The 25,349-nt window shown below is 49.4% G+C and overlaps 1 protein-coding gene across 4 annotated transcripts in view; it reads right to left on the reverse strand.

The window, feature by feature from the left end:
• Window positions 1–25,349, reverse strand: part of MDGA1 (MAM domain containing glycosylphosphatidylinositol anchor 1) — a 191,343-nt gene that overhangs the window by 61,977 nt on the left and 104,017 nt on the right. For all 4 annotated transcript variants that reach the window (XM_045009519.1, XR_006577983.1, XR_006577984.1 and 1 more), the window contains 2 exons: window positions 8,527–8,796; window positions 3,634–3,785 (listed from right to left, as the gene is read on the reverse strand). In XM_045009519.1, the coding sequence (XP_044865454.1) occupies window positions 3,634–3,785; window positions 8,527–8,796 (422 nt within the window). The remainder of the gene's footprint in view (window positions 1–3,633; window positions 3,786–8,526; window positions 8,797–25,349) is intronic.

The following is a 25,349-nucleotide window of genomic DNA, read 5'->3' on the forward strand; positions in this document are numbered from 1 at the left end:
TAGCATAAAAGGTAAGGAGTCGAAGATGGCACTCCCTACTTACAGGCCCAAGTGACAAGGAGGAGCATGGTGTTGCAGTGACATAAGAACTGGAAGATGGGCAGGGCTTCGGAGGACAGACCGGAAGCTCTGTTTTGGCCACGTTTAGTGTTAGCTGATGACGAGACATCTGGGGAAAATGCCAGAGACAGGCTGAGATGAATGGACTGGATGCAGAGAGACAAGTCAGGAGTGCAGAGAGAGATCTGAGAGTCACCAGCATGAAAATGAGCGTTGAGAGCACGAGAGTGGATGAGATCACCCAGAAAGAGGGTGGAAAGCGAGGGGAGGAATGCAAAGGTGAACCCCACTATGGAAAGTGGAGGAGGAACACACCCACTGAGCAAGAACACTGATCAACACTGTAGGAGGAGAACCAGACCAGCTCAGTATCGTGGAAACATATTGCCTTCTACTCTCTGTCTGCATGTGTCCAAGCACTGTCTTGAGTGGGGAATGAACTGTCTATCTTTTCCCCTTTTCCCCCCATGCCTTATTCAGTGCCAAACCTTCTCCCCTATGCACCTCCCCCCAGTGATGAGCTGCCAAAATCTTAACAACGGGTTCCCTATAAAAAGTTCTGATTTAAGGGATGTGCGACAGCATGTATTTTTTGTACCAATAGGGTTACCATACGTCCATATTTTCCCAGGAGGTGATTAAGAACCGAAAAGCCTGACATGTCCAGGAAAATACAGATGTATTTTAACCCTACCTAAAGTTCTTTTTTAAAAAGATGGGGCTGAACTAGAAATGAGCTCCGTTTCACATGTGTGGGTGGTGATCAGGGACAGTCTCAATTTTTGGGTCTTTTTCTTATATAGGCTCCTATTACCCCTCACCCCCGTCCCGATTTTTCACACTTGCTGTCTGGTCACTCTAGGGTGTGCACATGTGTGGGTCCCAGCTGCTCCCTGCCCCCCCCCCTCATTAAAGCAGGTGTGCAGGGTTACTGCCCTGGGAACTGCAGGGCACCAGTGGATGTGGGGCTGGCTGCAGATAGGGGCGTGGGGCAGGGCTAGCTGGAGGCAGGGAGTGACACGGGCTGGCTGTGGGCAGGTGATGCAGACGGGCGGGCTGTGGGTGGCTGTGGGCAGGGGGTGGCTGCGGGCGGCTGTGGGCAGAGGCTGGCTGCAGGCAGGGGGTGGCTGTGGCAGGGGCTGCGGGCAGAGGCTGGCTGTGGCAAGGGCTGGCTGCGGGCAGAGGGCGGCTGTGGGCAGGGGCTGGCTGCGGGTGGCTGTGGGCAGGGGGTGGGGCAGAGGGCGGCTGTGGTTGGCTGGGGGCAGGGGCTGGCTGCGGGCAGGGGGGCGGCTGCGGGCAGGGGCTGGCTGTGGGCAGGGGGGCGGCTGTGGGCAGGGGCTGGCTGTGGGTGGCTGGGGGCAGGGGCTGGCTGGGGGCAGGGGCTGGCTGGGGCTGGCTGGGGGCAGGGGCTGGCTGGGGGTGGCAGGGGCTGGCTGGCTGGGGGCAGGGGCTGGCTGGGGGCAGGGGGTGGCAGGGGGCAGGGGGTGGCTGGGGTGGCTGGGGGGCTGGGGGGGCAGGGGGGGCTGGGGGCAGGGGCTGGCTGGGGGCAGAGGGTGGCTGCGGGTGGCTGTGGGCAGGGGGTGGGGCAGGGGGCGGCTGTGGGCAGGGGCTGGCTGGGGGCAGGGGGTGGCTGTGGGTGGCTGTGGGCAGGGGGTGGGGCAGGGGCTGGCTGGGGGCTGGGGGTGGCTGGGGGCAGGGAAGGCGGGGGAGGGGCGCAGATACTCACACGGGGGGGGGGGGCTGGGAGCAGCAGGACGCAGCCGCGGACTCACCAGGCAGCAGCAGCAGGAGCCCCAGGGCCAGAGGTCCAAAGAGCAGGAGCAGCAACAGGGCCAGGAGGCAGCTCACATGGCTCTCGCAGCACAGCGCAGCGCGCCCCGGCAGCCGGGAGGAGGAATTACAGGCTTCCCAGGCAGAGCCCATCAAAGCTTCCCTCGCAGGGAAGCTAGTTAACAAGCGGTTCTAAAACCGCTTCTAAATTTAACAACGGGTTCGCGCCAACCGGTGCGAACCGGCTCCAGCTCACCCCTGCCTCCCCCCATGGGAGCTTTAGCATGTCGTAGGAGAATGGCTGGGTATGAGATTAATATACCTTACTATGGCCCCACTTGACATCATACTCTATTGATGCAGCATTCAGCAAGTAATAAATTTATGCAAACATGTTTAGATTGCAAATGCAGGAAAATCTTCATTATAAGAATGTAATGATGCCAGTAAAGAGAAACAGATAATGCCAACAGCGATATATTGTGAAATGCAGACAAAGACAATAGGACTAATTCTCCTTTCCACAAAGGCCTTTCTACCACTCCGGTAGCATAAATGTCATTTGCCTCCTCTTCAAGGCCCATTTACAAAGGTGTAAGGGGGCCTCCCTGTAAATGAGAATCAGATCTGAGACTACATGTACTCACCTTATAGATGGAGAGGAATGTGGTTGAGGGTGAAAAAGAATGAAAATCCTAAATTATTTCAGAGAGTTGCAAAGGCGGAAATGGCAATTTTGGTCACAGTGAATCCCATTTTACAGTGAAGTTGTTCGGTGATAAAGCAACTTCATTATAAAAAGCTCCCCTGTGTCCTATATTGTGGTGATTATTTGTTAAGCACTGACAATGTGCTCTGCGCTGTACGAGAAACAAATATAAGAAGTCCCTCCCCTGGAGAGCTCACAATCAAACAAAGACATAAAGATGAGATACACTATGTGACCCAAAGGAGGGAGGCACTTGGATTCTTTTTTAATTATTTTGTTTTGTATATACAGTAAATAATCGTTTGCTCCCAAACATCACACAAACACATTAACTACCAGACCCCAAGAAGCACCAATCTTAAAAACCTGGAGAAATCTGGGCATTTTGCCCCAGATAAGGAGGCAAAACTTGGGTGGAAGTGTCCTGTGATACTTGGTTAGGTTACCACACTCTTAAAAGTGTCAGACTGTGATTCTCTCTAGCCAGTGCCCTCTCCTATTTTCCCCTTAGCCTCTCTGGCCCTCCATAAGTCCCCTTCAGCCTGTACAGAACTAGAAACAGAAACCCTTGCTCCTGCAGAGTTTATATAATTCCAATGACTTCACGACTGTGACGGTATGAAAGACCTTCCGTAACACAAACAATGACTTTTCCCTGCAGGTCCAGCCCAGAGAGCTTGTCACTTTATTCCCTTAATTGTAATGAGTGAAGAGGCTGAAATTCCACTTGCCTGAGTCTCCAACCTACAGAATCTACACTCCTTTACTAGTGACTTGGGGGGGTGGGGAGAAGGGCATTCATATTAAAACCGCACTCAGAAGATGGAGCATGAAAAGTCCAAGGAGTGAGGCCTTTTAGTGCCTCAATCCTCCCCTACAACAGACTTGAACATAAACACTGACCTGCACAATTGGCTTTCCTCTTCAATTCCTTGGAGGGAAAGAGTGGCCAGACCCTCAGTTTCTGGCTACTCTGCTAAGAGCAGCTCCCAATCTGCGGGTAGTATCTGAGGTAAGCTCCTCCCAGCTCTCACTGAAAGCTGGTCTTCCCAAATATGGGCACGGTGCTGGAGAAGAGCGATTAGGGATCTTACCTGCCGGACATCCAGCCGGTACTTGAGAATGGGATCCACTGCGTCGGGTTCCTTCTGTGTCCACTGCAAGACATAAGAGTAGTTCTTGGATTGCTTCTGGCTGAGTGTGGGGTTGGGAGTGTCGTAGTAAAACTCTGGGTTGTAAGCTTTGGCTGGGAAAGAAAAAGAAAGAAGAGAAAGGGGATGGGTGGGGGGGTGGGAACTTAAGTTACAAAGTGAGATGGCGAGGGTGGTGAGACTTCATTGCCCACCTCATCAGCCCAACTGCAGCTGAGGTGGTCCTCTGTACCCAGGGGCATAGGCTGGCATTATGCTAAACACCTCATTTACATTTTAAAAGCCATTCAAACTATATGTTTCTATGCTCCCATTTCCACTGGCTAAGCTACTGGGGGAAGGTAACAACCTAGTGACCCCCAGCACACCATGACAGTGCACCGGTGAAGGCGGCAATGGGTTTAGTTCTGTGGTTGAACTAACACTGATCTCCCTTCTGTCTGCAGTTTAGATTGAGGCAACTTTAAAGTGGTATTTTTGTTTCTCCTGTTTCATCGGCTGCTTCATAGAGCCTCCTGCTAACAATCCTAGGGAAAGAACCTTTTGACAAATAGACCATATTTGTATTTTAAGGGGGAAAAGATCTGGTTTCTGAGCCAATGTCTCCTCCTAGAAATGAAGAGCTGCACCAGAAGAGAGAGACAGAGGAAAATATGCTCTAGAAAGAAGATAGATGGGTGGTGGTAGAAGGATTTTCCATGGGGCAGCAGAAGCCCTTTTTCTGCCTCTGCCTCCACAGATGAGATCAAAGTGAGCTGGCTTTGTGGCAGGAACTGGGTTGGGTAAAATAAGACCCAACCCAAAATCTTCCTCAAGAGTGCCCCTGAGTCTCTTTGAAAACACCTCCCCTTTCTCTGTGCTCCTGGGCTTCTGGTGACAAACACCAAAATACCACACCGAAAGCTGCTTTCAGCTGCTCTCCAGCCTCAAGGAGTTTGAATAGGATTCAGGGAAGTGTCCAAACTTCCAGGGCTTAATTGAATGGAATCCTGTGCCTTCTGAGGTTCAGCCATCACTTGGGAGAGCTGCCCATCCTTGGACGCCAGTCAAGGCACCAGGGCCAGAATCTGATTTGGGACACACAGATTCCAAGGCCAGAAAGGACCATTGTGATTCTCTAGTCTGACCTCCTGTAAAGCACAGGCCATAGAAGTCCCCCAAAATCATTCATAGAGGAGATCTGTTAGAAAAATATCCAGTCTCAATTCATAAAAAATGTCAGTGATGGAGAATCCACCAGAACCCTTGGTAAATTGTTCCAGTGGTTACAAATTTACACCTTATTTCCAGTCTGAGTTTGTCTAGTTTCAACTTCCAGCCATTAGATAATTTTACAGTTTTCTCTGTTATACTGAAGAGCCCATTGTTAAACATCTGTTCCGCAGGTAGGTATTCATAAACTGGAATCAAGTCATTGCTTAACCTTCTCTTTGCTAAGCTAAATAGATTGAGCTCCTTGAGTCTATCACTATGAGGCACGTTTTTGAATCCTTTAATCATTCTCATGGCTCTTCTCTGAAGCCGCTCCAATTTATCAACTTCCTTCTTGAATTGTGGGCACCAGAACTGAACACAGTATTCCAGCAGTGGTTGCACCTGTGCCAAATAGAGAGTTAAAATAACCGCTCTTCTCCTATTCGAGATCCCCCAGTTTGTGTATTCCAGGATTGCATTTGTTCTTTTGGCCACAGCGTTGCACCAGGAGCTTGCATTCAGCTGATTATCCACCACAACCCCCAAATCAATTTAGGGTCATTGCTTCCCGGGATAGATTACCCCATCCTCTAAGGATGCCCTACATTCTTTGTTCCTAGATGTAGACATTTACAGTTAGCCACATTAAAACACACATTGTTCGCTTGCACCCAGGTTACCATGCTATCCAGATCACTCTGAATCAGTGACCTGTCCTCTTCATTATTTACCAGTCCCTCATTTTGTGTGTCATCTGCAAACTTTTTCAATGATGATTTTACATTTTCTTCCAGGTCACTGATAAAAATGTTAATAGAGTCGCTGCACCTGGCTTAGTGGAGTAGCTCCAGATTTACACTGTTGTGACTGAGCTCAAAATCTGTCCCCAAGAGTGAAAAGGGGCAAGGCAAGAGATGGGCTTGAATCAGAACTCTCCCTGGACTTTGGGGGAGTCCAGATGCAGATGTGAATTTCCCAGACTGGGGCCATCTCTAAATAGCACGGATTGCTGGAGTGCAGAGCATAAATATCATCACCCCCAACCACTCCCATTGGCAGAACACACTCCTGTCACTTTCCACTCGAAGCATAGGCCCTCTCATTTTATGGAGGTGTAATCAGGCTTAGAAGGATGCAGGATTTGGATTTGGGGGAGGGATAGCTCAGTGGCTTGAGCATTGGTCTGCTAAACCCAGGGTTGTGAGTTCAGTCCTTGAGGGGGCCACTTAGGGATCTGGGACAAAAATCAGTACTTGGCCCTGCTAGTGAAGGCAGGGGACTGGACTTGATGACATTTCAAGATCCTTTCCAGTTCTATGAGATAGGTATATCTCCATATATTAGGGTTTGTTTTCTGTGAACTCTGAGGGAGAATATGAATGTTTATGGCCATGTCTTTTTTTCTTATTATTTTTATCGACTTAAATTTTTGCACAAGCAAGAAGTTCAGAACCACCTCAGAGATTAATTACTGCTTATTCAACTTGTATTGACTGTAGAAGTCAAGTTCATAATAGATTCCGAAATGATGGTAATTACCATCTTGCATAACATTAATTCCTTATTAATTGACTCTGAAATGGAAGTGGCAGCAAGGGGGGTGGGGGGGGGGGGAAGAAGCCCTTTAATAATGACTACGGCATATCAGATACTTTTAAAACTTCACTTCTGGAAAGTTGAACTGTTGCTGGACTTTTTTCCAACTGTTTGGGGTGAAAGGAGAACCAGATGGTTACACATTCAAATCATATTTTTGGACCTTATATGTAGGTGAAGCTGGAGAGTGGATTAGCACTGACCAGACCATAGGCGTGTGATGGCAGCGCTGCTAGCAAGGTGTGTGTGGAATCGGTGCGGGACAGCTACAAGTCACATGTGCCTGTAACAAATTAATTTATCTGTTGAAGAAGCTAGCACCCCCATACACTTTAGGTACTTACATGGCCCCCATATCTGAGCACCTCACAATCTTTAAATGAATCACAACACCCTGTAAAGTAGAACAGTACTATTATCCTCATTTTACAGATGGGGAACTGAAGCACAGAGGGGCTAAGTGATTTGCCCAAGGTCATGCTAGAAGTCTGTGGCAGAGCAGAGAATAGACCCCAAGTGGCCCAAGTCCCAGACTCATGCCCTAATCGCTGGGCTATCCTTCCTCTCAGATATATGTGCTAAGAAAGAATTCAAAAGTTTCATGCGGCTGTATGAGTGCCGAGGTTTTCCCTTGACCTGTAGATGTTTGGTCATAAGAATGGGCAGAGAAGCATGGAATCCGAAAGCTAGCACTGGAAAGCTATGCCCTGGCTCTTGAGAAAGGCTGGAGCAGAAGGAACACGCAGGCTGCTAAGGGGATCCTGTCTCATGGGACTGAGCACCACAAACTGAATGGCATTAATCCATGAATTACCAGCTCCAGGAAGGAATCCATGTGCTGGAAGCATTTCCAAGTCCACTAGGAATGAGTAAGCTTGCTAGAGTCAGAGCTTGGTTTGACAGAGCACAATGGATTTCATTTCGCAGTGATGGCATAAGTGCTGGCTGCAGGTTAGTGAGGAAAGTGGCGTAAGTTACGGAAAGAAACCTAATGCCACACAAATGCACAGAGGTCTGAAGGGATAGGGGAGGGGTCACTGTAGCTGGTCAAAATAGGATGTTCCGGGAGTGTATCAAGGGAAAAGACTAAGGCCAGCATGGTACCAGTGCCTGAGAAATGACTAAGTGGAAGATGTGAAATGAAATAGATCCCACCAACCTTCCAACCGCTCCCTGCCACCACACCCCCCCACACCCACACCGAAGGAGTAAGGGCTTGTCTGTACAAATACTTAATCTGCCGCAAGATGGGGTGTAAATCTACCTCTGTAGAAACTGGGGCCCAAGTCAAACCTCAGGTCAAGGGAAAAACTGCTTTAACGATCAGCAGAAGTGGCTGGGTCAGACATTTGGTTTGAGCTCAAGCGTCGCTGCCCCTTTTTGCTTCCCATGAAGTTGGAAAGGATTTTACTCAGTGTACATGCTGGATTTGCACAAATCCCAGCAGCAAATCCACTGGGTAACAGCATCAGACCATGCCTAGTTTTTATCTAAGCAGATGTCGCTGCACAAAGAATGGGAGAAACCAGAAGGATACGCACTAAAGGAAGGGTTTTGTTTTAAAAGAAGGGACTGGAGGTCTTCCAGGGCTGATGTGGGATGCTGAGTCTTACACGCCTGCTTGGTCAACATTTAAATCCGATTCAGGTTGTCTGTAGCTGAGAGTGGATACCAACAGACAGCTGTACAGTGGCCTATGTGAAATGAGTTTGGTGTGTGTCACTCCTTTCCTTTAGAGCAAGTGTTCACACCACAAAAATGCACCAACCCAATTGGCACTAACTAGCCCCCTTCTAGGCAGTGGCAGCAGAGGCACCAAGGACTGCATGAGCCGTGGAGGCCGAGCTCCCTACTCAGCCCTAGAGGGAGTCCTCCTGGAACACAACTGAAGCACCCTGGTGGGGAGAGTGCATGGAGGCAGCTTGCCTATACTGTACCCACTCTATGAAGAGAAGGCGTCTGTCTCCAGGGCTTGCCAGCCACCAAACTCACTATAAGCAAGTCAATTAAAACCATAATAAGGAGGAGGCAATTTGTGAGACTTACCAGACACCTGGAAGAAGCAGGTGGAGACCCCCACATCGTTGGAGATGCTGCACTCGTAGCTACCACTGGTCTCCCGGTTCACGCTGTCCACCTTCAGCTCTGAGTAGTCCTGCTGCTCTGTGGGGGGTAGGGTCAAGAGGTTCCCATTGAAGCGCCAGACGGCTGTGGCTACCTTCATGGGGCTCCCCTTCAGCATGGTGCATCGCAGGGTGACGCTGCGGCCCATGCCCTGGCGGACGTCCTGAGAAGTTGGTTCTACCACTGGGGGGACTGGAAATCATAATGACAAGAACAGGAAGAAAACCCGTCATTGGAGCAGCAATCTGTCTCCTGAGCTAGACCCTCACTGGCTGCCACATCATCTCCCGGTACTCACGCCCCTGCTACATTTGACTGCATATTGCTCCCCCTTGCCAGGGTGTGTCCAATCGACAGCTGCATCAGCCACTTCCCAGCAACTCGGGGCTGGGCTGGAGCAGGCTGCAGACACCCTCATCTCCCATGGAGAGCACAGGTCCCAGAATACAATACTTCATCCACATCCCCACTGCCAAGGTGGGACATTGTATGCAGAGTCCTGGCTTATCACCAGGCGGCACCTTTGTATTAAATGTACAGCCCACATTGTCAAGCTCCACAGCTGGCATTTGCCCCGCAAGCCCTAAATCAGAACAAGAGCAGTAGTAATTCCTCCAAGCCAGTGTAATCTGCATCATAAAGCACAGCGAAGTAGCTCCCAAACACTGAAATTGGTTTTCTCCTGTGCAACTTTGTGCAGAGGAGGGTTAAAAATGTATCAGCTATATAGAATCCTGGTTCCTTGTTAGGATACAACCTGTCCACCCTCACAGAACACAGACCCCTTGGGAGAGCCGTGGGGCATTAGAGGGCTATAACGGAGGCAAGAAGCCAGAGATATACATGACAATGCTGTCTAGCGGTTAGATCAGTGGACTGGCTGTCAGGACTTCAGGTTCTGTTTTCATGTTTACCACTGACTGACTGACACCTTGGAAGGCAAATCACTTCCCCTCTCCATGCCTCAGTCTCCTTATCAGTCACAAGGGGCTAACAACATTTATTTGCCTTCCTGGGGGTAAGAAGGCTTTGCAAATCCATTAGTGTCTGTAACACTCTGAGACCTCCGGAATGCATGAGTGAGGCATGCAGATGGGACCCAGCATGGGGTAGTGTGAATCACCACTGCGGGGGCTGTACCTATTTTATGTATTAACAGAGGACTTCAGTCGCCAGGGCTATCAATCCAGCTCCTTCCACCAGCACACAACTTTTGATTAAGAATAAGAAAAAGTGGGAAAAAACAAAAGCTCTCTTGCTAAAATGAGTGGGGCTTCCCCAGCGTAAGTGAGGGCAGAATCTGGCTCTTGGACGGCCCGAGCTCCAAATGAGAAAGCAGAGATGTCTTTATGTAGGTCTAGTACAATAACTACTCTTCCTCCATGAGCCTGGTAACATCTACAGTCTTGTGGGCAACATTGACCCTTACATGTCTAATGTGAAAAAATCTCCTCTGCCATGGGGCGCAAGAGCGTCTCCAGGTCTGGTACAACAGGGCCTCCTCTGCCAAGTCGCCCTTGCTCAACAGTAACCATCTTATTTTCCAGGTACCTGGCCCAACTCTCAGCCTTCTGGTCCTTCTCTGCAGTTAAATGGATTAAAAACAGCTCTGGACTGAGCGTGCCTTGCCGTGTGTTGAGTGGCATGGTCAACTTATTACAGATGGCTTGCTAGCGGTGTGTCTCAGCAGGCGCTCTGAGCACCGACTTGCCTTTGGCTCACACGTCTCCCACCTCACAGAGTTATAATGTGAGAAGTTGTTTGATTAGACCAAGTGTCATCTTCATCCCCAGCTGCTATCCCATTTCTTGGGTCACATCTGCTCCTTAGTTGAAGCCGGCAGGGCCTCGTGTTCTAATTGAGACCGTCTGGGGAAGTGAAAAAGAGAAGGCTTCAAAAGTGACGTGGCGGCGACAGACACACTCAGCCAAAGCAAACGAGCTAGCAGGGGGAGCCGCCATTTCATAGCACTAGGCAGGCCATGGAGGTCCGTGAGATCTGCAGCAGCAGTGTAGGTCATTATGCTGGAGAGCGGGGCCTGGAGCTAGACAAAAGGTCCCCTTGCTGGCTCCAGGGACACCCTGCCTGTGCCCTAGTAAAGAGGGACTGGATGAGGGCAGAAGAGGGACAAGAAGGGAGCAGGGGCAGGGCTGGTAGAACCCAGCTCTTTCCTCAGGGGCTACCGCAGCTCTGAATGTGCAGATGCTCTGGGGCTCTGCCACCATTCTGCAGCATGGGGGTGGGAATGAAGATTCCCTACTCAGACTGCACGCCAACCAGGATATGTGACCATCACTCTCTTGTGTGTGCGCCGGGGGAAAATAAACGGTCGCCTCTGATTGCCTTTCTCGCTGGATGGAGATGCCCTCCTCCGCAAACACAAGGCAGCACCTCACAAACTGTAATGCATGGGGCTGGGGGAGCTGTCCTGCTAGAAGTACCATAAAGCCAACGTCCTGGCTGCTTGTGGCCATTCAGGTCCCATTCAGGTCCCATGACATGCTTTAGGGAGTTAGGGAGCTAGTTTCCTGGCCAAATTCCAACATGGGCAATTACTTACAGGTTCCCCAAACTCCCTTCCATTTCTCCCCTAAAGCCTCTTGTGTAGTGCTGGTGTGTGCTGTAAAGCACCGGCTATGTTCCACCCCAGGGGTGGCTGCATTCAGCCCTGGGTGAGCAATCTCTGCATACACAGCATTCCAGAATACTTCTGCATGAAACGTGCTATGCAAATGTATAAGGACTATTGTTTTCCTCCGGTGCCAAATAAACCAGAGAACAGCAACGTGGCAAGAAGTGTTATGAAAGGGGTGAAGAGGGCAGAGCATTACCCTGTCAGCCAGCGTTAAAGCAGCAATACTTCTCCAGCAGGCTTGTTCAGATAATGCTGCTGTGAAAACACAGGGCAAGACAGCCCGCCTTAGCCACAAAATTATTGTGCAACAGTCAAAAGCATAATCACTCACCTGCTCGTTAGGAACAAATAAAACCAACCCAATTAGGATGGCTTCACTCGGTCAACCCAGGGATCTGAAAGCCAAGAGAGACGCCAGGCAGCATCCTCACAGCAGCCAGTCCGGGAGCTTTGCAGCAAATGGGGCTGCCGGGGTAGCAGGGCTATTTTTAGGAGAAGTCCCAGGGCGCTCGTGGCGAAAAAGAGCAGGAGTCAGGGAAGTAGAGTGAAGAAATGTCCAGTGTCCGGGGTGGAGTTTTGGGCCCCAGTCACAATCTGATTTTCTTCGTTTCCTGGAAGTTAGTCGAACCATGCTTGTGCTGCCGCACCAGAGGGGAGAGCAATGGTTGCTGGCCCAAAGCCAACCTTTAAGAACTCATTTTAAAGTCTTTTTATTTTAGCTGCAAAGAAGGGAGGAGCCTCATTCCACACAAAGGAGTCAAAGTTCCCAGGTGAGAAATCCAGTCCACAGTCTCCCTGGCCTGTCACTGTGCAGCCTCCCAGGCTGTGCCAGATGGTGATGCCCAAAGTTCTCAGTGAAATGTGTTAGTCTCGGGTCCACCTGCCCTGCAGGAACATCCACAAATGTTGAGGAAACTTCCTCCCAGCCCCAGGAAAGTCATGGGCTCCACAAGTCACATGACAGCAACACAGCTAAATCCTGCCCCTGTGCACAAAGCCTGAGAAAACTGGTTTTGATAATATGGAGGAGGTCTTGCCGCGTAACCCGGGGCAGGGCACAGATTAGCGGCACAGTCCCTGCGTGGCCCTCAACTCAAAGCTGCAAAGGTGGCAGTGGTATCGGTGATTGGACACGGAGGAGTGAACAGTGCTGACTGCTCTCTTGGCTGCTCCATGACTTGGAGATAGCCCACCTCCCCTTCACATCCAACCTGCACCTGTAGCAGACAGTCACGCAGTCACTGGAAGCTTGTACCTATCTCGGTGTGTGGCCAGTCATCCCATTCTCCACTCCACGCAGCCCACTGGGAGCTGCCACATGTGTTCTTCTCCATGGATTCACATCACTGTAGACTCTCCTGTCACCGCCTCCCTGCATCCCACTGCCACGGTGAGTGCCCTGCCAAACAGCGCCCTCCTGGCACGGTGGGGATGTGGCGAGTCCATGGCTGGGTGGCCCCTTCCCATCTTTCCCTGGTTGGGGCCACAGATCCTTGGTACCGGGATCATTATTTTTATTTATACCATGCTGGATTTGTTGCTTTACAACAGGTGAAAAATGTGATGCAGAAAGCCAAAAGACACGCCCAGGTCCCTGCCTGGAGCTCATAGGCCAAAGGCATGAATGTGATTTCTGGGTGACAGGTGGAATTTGAAAGAAAAATGGGCAGAGGACTCAGCTTGCATTAGCTGAGAGGCTCCTACCTGGAGCCTAGAGGAGGAAGGCACAAAGTGAGGGATGGCAGAAGAGAAGGGAGAGAAGCCTGGTCAGGACAGAGGAAGAGAGAGGGAGCCTGAGCTGGAGATGCAGGTGAGAGTGATGCTGTAGTGAGCTGTGGAGGGGGAGGAAGGAGTTTAAGCTGCATGGGGAAGGTGATGGACAAGCCAGTGCCCAGAAGGGTCAAGTTAACTAGAAGAACCGACTCCAACAGCAGCACCAGCATGTGCCTGAACCCTAAATTCAAACCCAATCTCCTCCACAAACAGCTGGAATCTGGTCTGTGCAGGCTGAAAAAAGATGAACTCTAGCTTGCTTTTTCCAAGAATGTCCATGGCCCGGTTCTAGTCAGGACCAAGCCCAGAAACACCCATGTGTATTAAGCAACACAAAGTAAGAAGCAACTAATACTCTGCAGATCTCAAAGCACTTTACTAACACTAAGGAATTCTTAACCGGGCTGCCTCAGAGCTGGTATTCTCACTACTTTACAGATAGGGAAACTGAGGCACAGGGCAGGGAACTGACTTGCCCAAGGTCACACAGTCAGCAGCAGAGCTGGGAATAGAGCCCTGGAGTACCACCACCTAGTCCTGTGCTTTAACCATCACACCAAGCTTCATCTCCTGTCACAGAGTACCCATTTGGAGCCTCTTGGGGTATGTCTACACTGCAATAAAACATCCACGGCTGGCCTGTTTCAGCCGACTGGGGCTCATGGAGCTATAAAACTGCAGTATAGATGTTTGGGCTCAGGCTGGAGCCCAGGCTCTGAGATCCTCCCCTTTCCGGGTCCCAGAGCCCTGGCTCCAGCCCAAACCCGAATGTCTACGCTGCCATTTTACAGCCCCGCAGCCTGAGCCCCATGAGCCTGAATGAGTTGAAAGGGGCCAGCTCTGGCTGTTTTATCGCCTTGTAGCCATATGTTTAGAAAATTCTTAGTTTTTTTTCAAAACATACGAAAATAAATTCCAGCTGCGAGTGATAGAAATAACAAAGTCTCTCTAGATTAGAGAGCAGTTTTATTCTCCGCAGCCCTCAGACTCCTCTGCTGCACAACTCTCCCTCCAAACTTAGACACAAACTTAAAATGCGAGCTGTAACTCTCTACCCCAGACGCTTACAGCCGATAAGAACAGAGCAACTCCTGCAGATTCCATTTTATCCCACGGGCATGAGCTGGGATAATCCAGGAACTAAGGGGTCAGTTAACACTGCAAAAGAACAAACCTAACCAAGAGCAGAATTACCATTAAACACACCATGCAGTGGCACGGGCCCCCCAACGACAGGGGTCAGGCAGGCAGGTTGCCTGCATGCCATGGCTGGTGGCCCCGCACCGCTCCCGGAAGCGGATGGCTGCTGGAACATCTCTGCATGGCAATAGTGGGGGGGAGGTAGCTCCACATGTTGCCCCCACCCTGGGCAGTGCACGGAGACCTGCTGCTCCCTTCCGCCGATGGGGTGCGCAGAGATGTGCCAGCAGCAGGGCTAAGGCAGCTCCCTGCCCACTCTGCCTCCCTCCCTCCACACCGTTCCTGGAAGCGGCTGGCATGTCCCTGCAGTCCCTAGGGTGGGGGTGTCTCCGCGCATTGCTCCCACCCCGAGCACCGACTCCGCAGCTCCCATTGGCCGGGAACTGCAGCCAATGGGAGCTGTGGGGGCAGCACCTGCGGGCAGCGACACGCAGAGAACCCCTGCCCCCGCTGCCTAAGAGGCGCTGCCGGAAGGGTGTGTGTGCTGGTCGCTTTGGGAGCCACACCACCTGGGGTAAGCACCGCCCCTCTGCCCCCCTCCTGCACTCCAATCCCCTACCCCAGCCCAGAGTCTGCACCCCGCACCCAAACTTCCTCCCGGAGCCTGCACCACTCACTCCTCCTCCCACGCCCCAACCAGGGCCGGCTCCAGAGCCCAGCGGGGCAAGCACCCGCCTGGGGCGGCCCTTTCCCGGGGGGGCGGCAGGCTGGGCCGGCGGACCTGCCACAGTCATGCCTGCGGGAGGTCCACCGGAGCCCCGGGAGCAGTGGACCTCCCGCAGGCATGACTGCGGACGGTTCGCTGGTCCCGCGGCTCGGCTGGACCTCCCGCAGGCATGCCTGCAGCAGCTCAACCGGAGCCGCCGGACCAGCGAACCGCCCGCAGCTGCAGGAGGTCCAGCCGAGCCGCGCGACCAGCGGACCCTCCGCAGTCATGCCCGCGGGAGGTCCGCTGCTCCCGCGGCTCGGGGGCGCCTCCCGGGCATGACTGCTTGGGGCGGCCAAATTTGTAGAGCCGCCCCTGGCCCCAACCCCCTGCCCCGACCCAGAGCCCGCACCCTGCACCCAAACTCCCTTCCAGAGCCCTCATCCCTCACCCCCTCCTGCACCCCAAGCCCCGCCCCAATCAAGGTACCTCACTTTGTTTTCATTTACTTCCTATTACTTATAATATAGGAGGAGGATGAAGAAAAAAAAGAATGAAAAACGGGGGTGTTGGGGGGAAGAGAGAAGAGAGAATGTTCTTTTTCTTGGCTGGGTCCCGAGGTGGGGGGGGGAGGGCAGGAAAATGAAGCTGCGCACAGGGCCCCACTAAACTCTAAATCTGCCACTGAACCTAACCCCCACGCTCCTGTGAGAAAGACGTCCCTTTCTGGGAAGGGATTGTTATTAACTGGGTTTTGTATTACACACGTTATCCCAAGTGGCTGTAAAAATCTATGAATGGAACTTCTAATCATGGCAGGGAAACCAGCATGTGCCAGTCTCAGGGCCTTATTAGACACACCTGACCCCATCCATTTCTCTCCTAACTTGGGAGAGGGAGCTGCCAACTGCCTGGCACTCATTACATGCACACACTGGCTGCCTCCTCATTCTCTTTCCGCTGAGGTTCAGCATTAACACCACCACCCCGTTAAAGGTTGCTGGGGCCTACCAGCTGGCCTGCAGCACAGCATACCAAGCAGTGAAATCAAGCAGGAATCCCCTCTTCTATCAGTAGCACCAGATCACAGGAAGGCAGAGAAGCCAGGGCCCTGGGGAAGATGGAAGTGAATCTATGATGATACTGCTCCTGTTGCTGTGGCTACTGCTATATGTGCATATTGGGCCCTAGGATACATGGAGCTTTATGTAACTGCTCATAGCTGTCCTATCCCACACCCTATTGTAACAAATCCACAGCCATCTAAGGCGTCCTGGCCATCACAACACTGTACACCAGGGAGCAGCAGGGATAGGACTCATTCTCCTGTTCCAAAAGCACAGACCCCGACCCACCCAAGCTAAAGGGGGCTTGGGCCCTGTACTGCTGTAACACAGAGCTGAGCCGTTTGGCTGCCATCCAGTAGCGCACACGCGCATATAAGGTAGTTGAAGGACTTGTTCTCAGCACGCTAGTCAGGCACACTGGGTCCCAACCAAAGCAGTTTTCCATATGGAAACATCTAGGCTAGGGACATTTACATCCTCAATTTCATACGTTTGTTTAGCAAAATAGGAAATGGTACGGCCTACTGGTTAGAGCAGGGGAGCCTCGATAAAGCGCTCTCAGTTCTAATCTCAGCTCCAACACAGATGCTCTCTGTGGTTTTGCAAAAGGCACTTCCCCACTCTGCGACTCAGTTTCCCCATCTGTAAAATGGATGATAATAATACCCACCCCACTCACATAGTGGAGTCCTAAGGACTGTGTGTCCATAAAATGCTTTGAAGCCAAGCTCTAAGAGTTGCCATTCTTACTAACCCAACAAATCTGTCTAAGCACACTCTGTTTGGAACTGAGAGGAGAGGGGAGGCTGGGGTTTGGAGGAGAGCAGGGTTGTCCTAATGCCAGTCACATACTTTTATGTTTTTAAAAGAGAAGCAAGTTAAAACGTAGGCACACGCAGGCGGAATCTCAGCTTTCCAGCTCTCTTCTTCTACAAACTGCCGAAGCCAATTAACTCAACTAGTCAAACCTTATTGTAGTAAAGATTTTGTTTAGTGATTTACTCTGTGAGTAGCTGCAGAGCTTAGTATATTACACCACTGTTTCCCACAGCAGGCATTGGAATAGAGTCCATTCTGGGTGGGAATCTCCAGGCCTTTTGCCACACATACGCTCCTCCTAAAAGCGGACCTAGTCCAGACATTCTGGAACTCTGCTTAGAATGAGTGTCCAATTAATTCATGGTAACGAGACACTACACAGACAAGTACTCCCCTGCAGTGTAAAGCCACATCGTTCCCATGGCTCTGTTACCTTGAAGTGCTAGGTTTCACCACACTTGGTTTCCTTAATTGAAAGAAAAAAAAAAAGGAGTTGAAAAAGATGGAGCAGGCACAGAACACACACACACACACAGAGTAATGTATACAAATAACTCCCACCCATCACCAGATCAGACAGGGCATGTATGCAAGAGATTAAAATAATGAATATACCCATTTTAGAACAGGACGCAGCATGCTAGTGTCTTAGTTACTAGCACATCAATGGCATAGAGCAAATCAAGGATTTTAGCACAAATAGAGAGAGAAATGCTGTAACCAAGCCATGGTCAATTAGGACTTCACTATTTTGTTAAATGCAGCAACATGGAACTTCATGGCAACAGCCAAGATAGAGCTCCAATTCGTCTACCCTGAAAAACACCCACCTTTGCAACTTTAGCAAAAGAATCTCCCTTGGCTGTTAGCAATATAGGACCTATGACACACAGTTGAGGTTCTGTTTCCTTCTCTAGGAGACATTGGTGTACACACACACACACACACACACACAGAGGTATTCAAATTTATTTCTAATGACACACCAGGATGGTGACAACCTTCAACTCCTATCAGTCTATGTGGTGTTTCTATCCAACCACTCATTAAACATCAGCCAATTATATTGTACCCAAAATGTTTTCCGAATGGGTCTCCCTCTCTCTAGATTAAGACAGGAAACACTTCATCCTGCTTTTTAATGGTGCACAGGAAAGCTACATGACCAGCTAGGGTCAGGAAGTAAAGAATCCCAGTCCCAGCTGAAACTGCAGGGGGAATTCAGGGAGGCAAATGGGATCCCCCAGACTAGAATCTGGCAAGACGCCAGGCCAGACATGCCTATGAAAGCGTCCCAATGCTAACATCCAGTCTTATGCACAGCAAGAAGTTCCAAAGGCCAGCGCCCTCCACACAGCCTGGATGAACACCTCTGTGGCCCAGCAAACCCAGGCCAGCAGGTGGCGTGGTTCCTATGGAAGAACTGAAAAGCAGCAGCCCCCGCTGCATTCACAAGAAGCACCCGGAGAAGCTCTCGGCCACATTTCACTCTGACTATCCAAGCCCTTGACAAGGTCACTCTGGCATTTATTCTAACTCTTTACATTTCCTCTTTCCCTCCTCCTCCCACTCTGATCGTCATCAGCCAGGAGCACAGCTTTATTGTATATTCCGGCTTAATTCTCTCTGGGGACAAACGGGGCCTCGGAGTTTTAAATGCCAGCAGAGTCACATACAAGGGAAAAAAGAGAAAAGAAAGAAAATTGAATGCACTGCTCTGTCTGACTCTTCTGAGCATCGCAGAGGGCTGCAGGGAACCAGCACTCAATGGCTGCCAGAGACAGATGCACAAGCCCCAGCAATAAGGGCAAGGGTAGAGGGCAGCTGGTACCATTTCCACCCTCTGAGAAGAATCACAGACAGGGAGTATTTTATGCTGCAAGGGGGAAAACTAAGCCCCCAGAATTAGTGTGAAAGTGAAAGTAGACCCTTTAGTGTCTAGTGCGTGGATCCAGGGACAAGTCCCTCCAGATTCCCAAGCAGGACTTTGGAACAATTGGAGAAGAGACGGGCTAATCTTCCCAGGTTTTATACTGAGCCCAGTGCTTGCTGAGACAGGACTTTGGGCATTTAGTGAATGCTGTTGGGATACCCATGCAACACACACCTGATCAATAAAGCTCATACTTATGCACCTCCCTGTGGAGTTTCAGCACCTCGCTTCAAGGAATTCCTCAGTAAAATGGGACATAACTGGAGTCTGAAGCTCAGGCAATGCTTCCTGCTGTTGGGGACCATAGGAGCAGGCCTTCTGTATGCTAGCCTCCTTGCACCCAAGACATCACCTTTAAAAAGTCATAACAAAAGGCACAGATGGAGACGGACATGCATATTTTCATCCAAACCAAATGACATATCTTTGGCTTTCACAGTCTGCTCAACAAGCAGCCAATTAGCACCATCTGTGGGTTTGATTTCTGTGGTCTATTGCTGCCTACTAGGAACTGGGCTGAGACTCCCTGGTCCCCCACTACTGAATTCACACGGACCTCAGAACAGCCATTAGCTAGGAATGGCTCTTGGTCATTGCTGGCTGGATTGATGGCTACTCCCACCTTTTCATGTTCTCTGTATGTATAAATATCTCCTCACTATATGTTCCATTCTATGCGTCCGATGAAGTGGGCTGTAGCCCACGAAAGCTTATGCTCAGATATGCCACAAGTACTTCTGTTCTTTTTGCGGATATAGACTAACACGGCTGCTCCTCTGAAACCTGGATTCAAAGTAGCACTCTGAAAGGGAAAGGTTCTGTATCCCATTACCAGCTGCCAGGAATTCCAGTCCCCTGTATGTTTGGGCCTTTTAATAAAATTCACTGAAAGTTAAAAACAGTGAAACTGCAGGTAAAGTGCTGCTGAAAACAGCAAACATCATAAGGGAGGAGAAGAATTACTGCTGTAAAATGCAGTGATCCTCAAAGCCACGGGTGGTCAGAGCCTTTTGCTTACAGCTGGGATCTATACCTTTACCTTGCCTTCTGTTTTGAGTCTACATACTAAGTTGGGAGCACTAGACACTCTCTAGCTGCTTCCAAAACAGACAGAGGAAGTGAGGGGAGAGCAGCCAGAGACAGAAATAGTTATTAAAAACCAGAGTTGTGTCAACACAAAGGGCGGGGCCTAAAGTACGAAGGGGCGGGGTGCCAAGCCAGGCAGAGTCTGGTGGGGAAGGAAAGCAGTCTGAGGCAATTATAATGGCAAAATATTGACTATTAATCATTAATATGTTTAATTTGAATTCTTAACCATTACCTATTGTACAGACAAGATGTAGAGGCAGGGTGCTAAGGGTTAAACAACAACAGTCCTATTCACCTACAGAACAGGGTCAGAGCAAGCTTCCCCCAGACCCCACCTCTCTCCTCAGATTGGCTTTCAGCCCCTCGTCTGGATCTTGAGGGAATAGAGAAGTTCAGTCTCCATGGCCCTTTCAGTCCTCGCGCTCTTTGTTGAGGCTTCCAGGAAAAAATGCTAATCAATGCCAGTCCTGGAAGTGGTGTTTGTCCTGTGGATCTGTCCCCATGGAAATGCAGGGAGATGTTTGACTTGGTTCTCATCAGCCATTAGTTGGTAACAGCTTTTGGACATTACTAGTGTGGGAAGAATTGTGAGCTAGGGTATTACCAGCACCACTTAGCAGGTGGGGACAAATTACGGGTCACACAAGGAGTCAGTGGCAGAATTTGGAATAGAATCCAGGAGCCCTGACTCCAGGTCTAACTGCCTGACCCTACTTTCTGGGCTCTCAGCAGGAGTCAGTGTCACTGCTGGGATTAGAACTCAGGAGGTTCCTGGCTCTCAGTCTTGTGCTCAAACTACTAGCAAATGCTGCCTGTCTCAGAGAGGTGCAATGAGCCATGCGATGGGGACTCTCTTGCCAAAGCTGTGACACTTGACATATTCTCTCCCTATTACCACTCTTGGACACTGTGTTTCTACAGGGGTGGAACGTCCCAAACCCACTAGCGAAACTCTGGAGCACCTTACAGCAACTGGCTTTAGCTGCGGTATTCAGAGCTCTGTGGTTTCTGACAGCTGCAGGCATTGTGCAGTCATAGAAATTATTCTTCCGAATTCAGGGTGCTTTCTGCAGCAGAGGGCACCGGAAGGAGACCGGTGACAGAACTGGCATCCACTCAAGGACAGCTGCCTGCTGCCCACCCCCGGTGCCTGCTTCCCTCGCCCTCCTCATCTGGCCAACAGCTCTGTCTCATCTCATCTGGACTCAGACCCGGAGAGAGATTTATTTGTTAGCCCACTCACCAGATAAACACGTTTTGACATTTGATTTGCCAGACTCCTTCAGTGACAGACTTCAAACTGGGCTGGCATCAAAGGAGCATCTCGGAGGAGCTGAGTCCACTTATCGCAGAGGCAGCAGCACCTCACAGAGTCATCCTTTTAATACCAACTGGAGGGGATTTAATCTGCGGCAGAGGGGAGCTTGCAAGGCAAGGGGCAGGAAGTACATTTCCCAATGACAGCCTGGAGTGCTCTCTGGTTGCTTTTCTTTCCCCACTCTATCATAGCAGGATGGATTTTATTCCAGGAAGGCAATGATGGGGGTCCATTCTACAAAGAATCAGTCACTCCCATTCCTGGCTCTTCTGATTACACCAACAAGAATTGCAATACATCCCCCCATTCTCATCCAGAGACTCAAAACTCAGGATTGGGTTCCAGATTTGAACCAGTTCTTCAGCAGTTCTTGTCTGGAGGGTTGCAGTTATCATGCATTCTGTAATGTGGCATCCAGCTTTTTGAAACCTCTTTGTGATGCCCCTCATTGATTGGGGCACCTCTAGCACTCAAAGCACTCGGCAGTGACACTGGCATTTTTATGAGTTTGGGTAACACATGTCGATTGCTGAGCCATCTCATCAAGGAAGGGATAAACCTTCTCTACACATGTCTGGGGAGAACCATTGGGATATTGCACTCAGATCTGGGAACCTTGGTCTCAGAGGATCATGTCCCAGATCAGAGTGTGGAGAGCCTTCTCTATACAGCTCTCGGGAAACTCCAGCTCTCTGTTCTGAGCACTTCATTACTATAAAGATAGTGACAAAGTGATGTGAGTTCAGAAAAGAGCAGAAAAATGATCAAAGAGGTGGAGGGACTTACTTACGGGAAAAGATTAAGAGATTTAAATATATTTAGCCTGGCTAAGCTACAGCTGGGGGAAGGGAAGGAGAAGTTAACATCGTCTGCAAATATCTGAAGGATATAAACACTAAGGATAGAGAGTAATTTAGCATGGACCAACGGAGAGTAACTAGGACTAATAGGGTCAACTTACGAAAAGACAAATTTAGGCTGAATGTCAGGAAATCTTTTAATTCTTTACTGATTTGGGCAAAATTATGGAAAAACCAATATGGGATGCAGTTAGTAAAGATGACAGCATAATTAATGTCAAACTTGGTTTTATGGAAAAAATCACTCGTCAAATACATTTTACATTGTTTTTTGAGAAGATCACAAGTTTGCTTGAAAAAAGGGAAGGTGTTGACATAACACCCTTAGATTTCCATAAGACAGTTGACGTAGTCCTGCATGACATTCTGATTTAAAAAACATTAGCACTATAGAAAAATCTATATAGCCCATGTTAAATGGATTAAAAAAGTGGCTAACTAAGAGAATGCAAAAAGTAATAGTAAATGAGGAATGTTTCTAATGTGGTCCCACAGGCATCTCTTCTCAGCCCAATGCTGTTCAATATCAGTGCTATCAATATCTTTGCAAATTTTACCGGCAATGATTTTATACTATCTTCCAGTTAATTGGTAGAGCACACTAAAAATAGTGGAGTGGTAAATAACAATGTGGACAGGTTAGTAATACAGACTAACCTGGATTGCTTGGTAAGGTGGGTTCATTTGAACAATAGTGTGTTTTAAACACAGTCAAATGCAAGGTCGTGTGTCTGGGAACAAAGAATGTAAAGTCACACATGAAAGAGCTATCCTGGAAACCTGTATCTGAGAAGGACGTAGGGGTCATGATAACTAACTGAACATAAGCTCTCAATGCAATGCTGTAGCTAAGAAGTTGAATGCAATTCTTGGCTCTATAAGCAAGGGAATATCGAGCAGGGAGACGGTATTACCTCTGCATTGAGACTATTAGTGGAATACTGTGTCCAATAATGGTGTCCACACTTCCAAAAGGATGTTGACAAATTGGACAGGATTCAGAAGAAATACAAGAATGATTAGAGGACTGGAAAACCTACATTATAGTGAAAAACTAAAGCAGCTCAATCTATTTACTGTGTTAAAGAGAACGTTAGATGATTTGATCACAGTCTAGAAGACCTACATGGGAAAGATTTTTAATAGAAAATGGCTCTTTAATCTAGCAGAAAAAGACATAATGAGCTCCAATGATTGGAAGCTGAAGCTAGACAAATTTAGACTAGAAATAAATCACAAAATTTTAATGGGGAGGGTAACAAATCACTGGAACAACTTACCTCAGGACATGGGTACAGATCCTCAAAGGTATTTGGGTGCCTAGCTCTTGGGCTATGGTGGATTCACGCTCACTTGCAGTCTAAGTCAAGACTGGGTGTCTTTCTAAAAGATACACAACAGCCCCTGGCTGCACAGTGCCATTTCAAATGAGGGGGACCACACAAGGGGGCGTCCTGCCCCTGGAGAGGCACTAGAGAGCAAGCCTGCACCACTACTTACCCCACAGTGGCTCCCGTCCTGGCTCCTTGCTCTGCCTCATTGGCTCTCACCAAAGCTTGCAGGCAGGGCTGTCCCCCATGATGCCCTGACCTGCCCCTTTCCTGGTCCTTGAACCACTGGGTCACCTGCCCCAAGCTGGGCTGTTGTGGCCCAAAAAGTGATTGGGCAATGGCCTGTGTGACCCCCCACCTCTGCATCCTATGGCTATATCTCAAACAGAAGTGATGGCTTTGATGCAGCGATTACTGGGTGTGGGTCTTTAGCTTGAGCTACGCGGGAGGTCAGATTAGATCATAATGGTCCCTTCTGGCATTAAAAAAAATTATGAATCTATAAGATCCATTAGTAAAGAAAAAGCTATTCTTGGCAATTAAATAATTTTTCCACCTGTGCAGACAGCAAAAAAAACCTCAAGGTGAGAACAAACAATCTTTTGCTTTCTCACAATTCTGTGGAAGGTGGGCTTCCACCCCACTCTTTGCCTGTGAGGAGAATTTGGGAGGCACAACTTTAGCCATAAGGAAACCCACATTTCTAATGGGTTTCCAACAAAATAGCAAATAGCTTCATTTGTGTGCACAAAATACTTTTCATGTGCACATGCAAAGTCAGTGGTGGGTGCCTATGCACCAAACTAAAATGCACAACTGCTTGTTTCTAAATACAAATGCAGGTTTTGCATGCACAAACAAGTGCAAAGCAAAAAATGGGGCAAATCACTACTGGAGGCCTAATGAAAATTGGCCCCCGCGTGTCCCTGTATTTTCCTCAGACCCAACGAGCTGTTTCTATTGTCTCATCTCTTCAAATTCTCCTTTATCCTGTCCCCAGCAAAACATCTTACATTGAGTGCCACTTCCTGTCCCTTCTTTGCCAAAGCCCCAGTCTCCCATTTCACAGCACAGCAAGTAATTGGCCAGGAGGCCACGTACTATGCAATTGCATATGCTATGAACTATTAAGGAAATCCCAGCAGGACCATCACTTTTAAGCCCATTTATATTGCATTAAACTGCTATTAGCTACTATATTCTGGCTCACAATTAGGATGGTAAAATGTCTCTTCACTATAAACACTAAGTAAGGAAATCCCTGATCAGTGCAAATGCCGTTTTCATTTATTGTCCCTTGAGCTAGCCCATAGCCACTCTCTGGAACCAGCATTAGTTTTGGCATGACAGCCAACTCCTGCTATCAGTTGTGCCCAGAATACTTGGGCCCACGTCTCGGCACATTTGCAATGGTTGAGATTTATGGAGCTCATCGGATCTGAAGCAGAAATAGGTTGCAGCAACCTTGGGCTACAGATGACTGGCTGGAATCACTCACCACTGCCACTCCACATTCAGCCACACAGGTCACTGTGAAGCAGTGCGAGATTTTCCTGTCCCATTCTGAGCGGAGTTTTCAACCCTCCCCAACTATCTTCCCTCCCCGCACCCCAGGAGCTCAGAAGAGAAGAATCCAGGCTTAGAGACAGGATTCCACCCAATCAGTTGCAATGAGAGGTTTCCTAGGTTTTCTAAGGTCAGTTGTGACCAGAGCTGTGTGAAAGACTCACAGTCAAGCCTGAAACCATAAGAAATGCAATGGGTCTGCATAGGAACATAAGACTCAGGCCCTGTCTGTCAATCTCTGGACCCAATGAGGGATCTGTAGTGAACTCATGCAAGATATGCAGCCTCACTTGGGGCTCATCAAGTTACTTACCAACTTTATCTGATTTTTGGAGACCATTTAAACCCAAAAATCACAGCTAAAATTTGAGGATAGGAAGAAGAGGAGACTGTGCAGTGGGGAAGTGGGGGTAGGGGTGGACATTAGCATCCACGTGAGCAGAAACAGGAAAATGTCCAATCTCAGTGCAAAGAGAAAAGGCTGGCATTGACTGGGAGGAATTTCTGC

Source organism: Mauremys mutica, chromosome 3 (assembly GCF_020497125.1).
Source record: "Mauremys mutica isolate MM-2020 ecotype Southern chromosome 3, ASM2049712v1, whole genome shotgun sequence".
In the NCBI taxonomy this organism is placed as follows: domain Eukaryota; kingdom Metazoa; phylum Chordata; order Testudines; family Geoemydidae; genus Mauremys; species Mauremys mutica.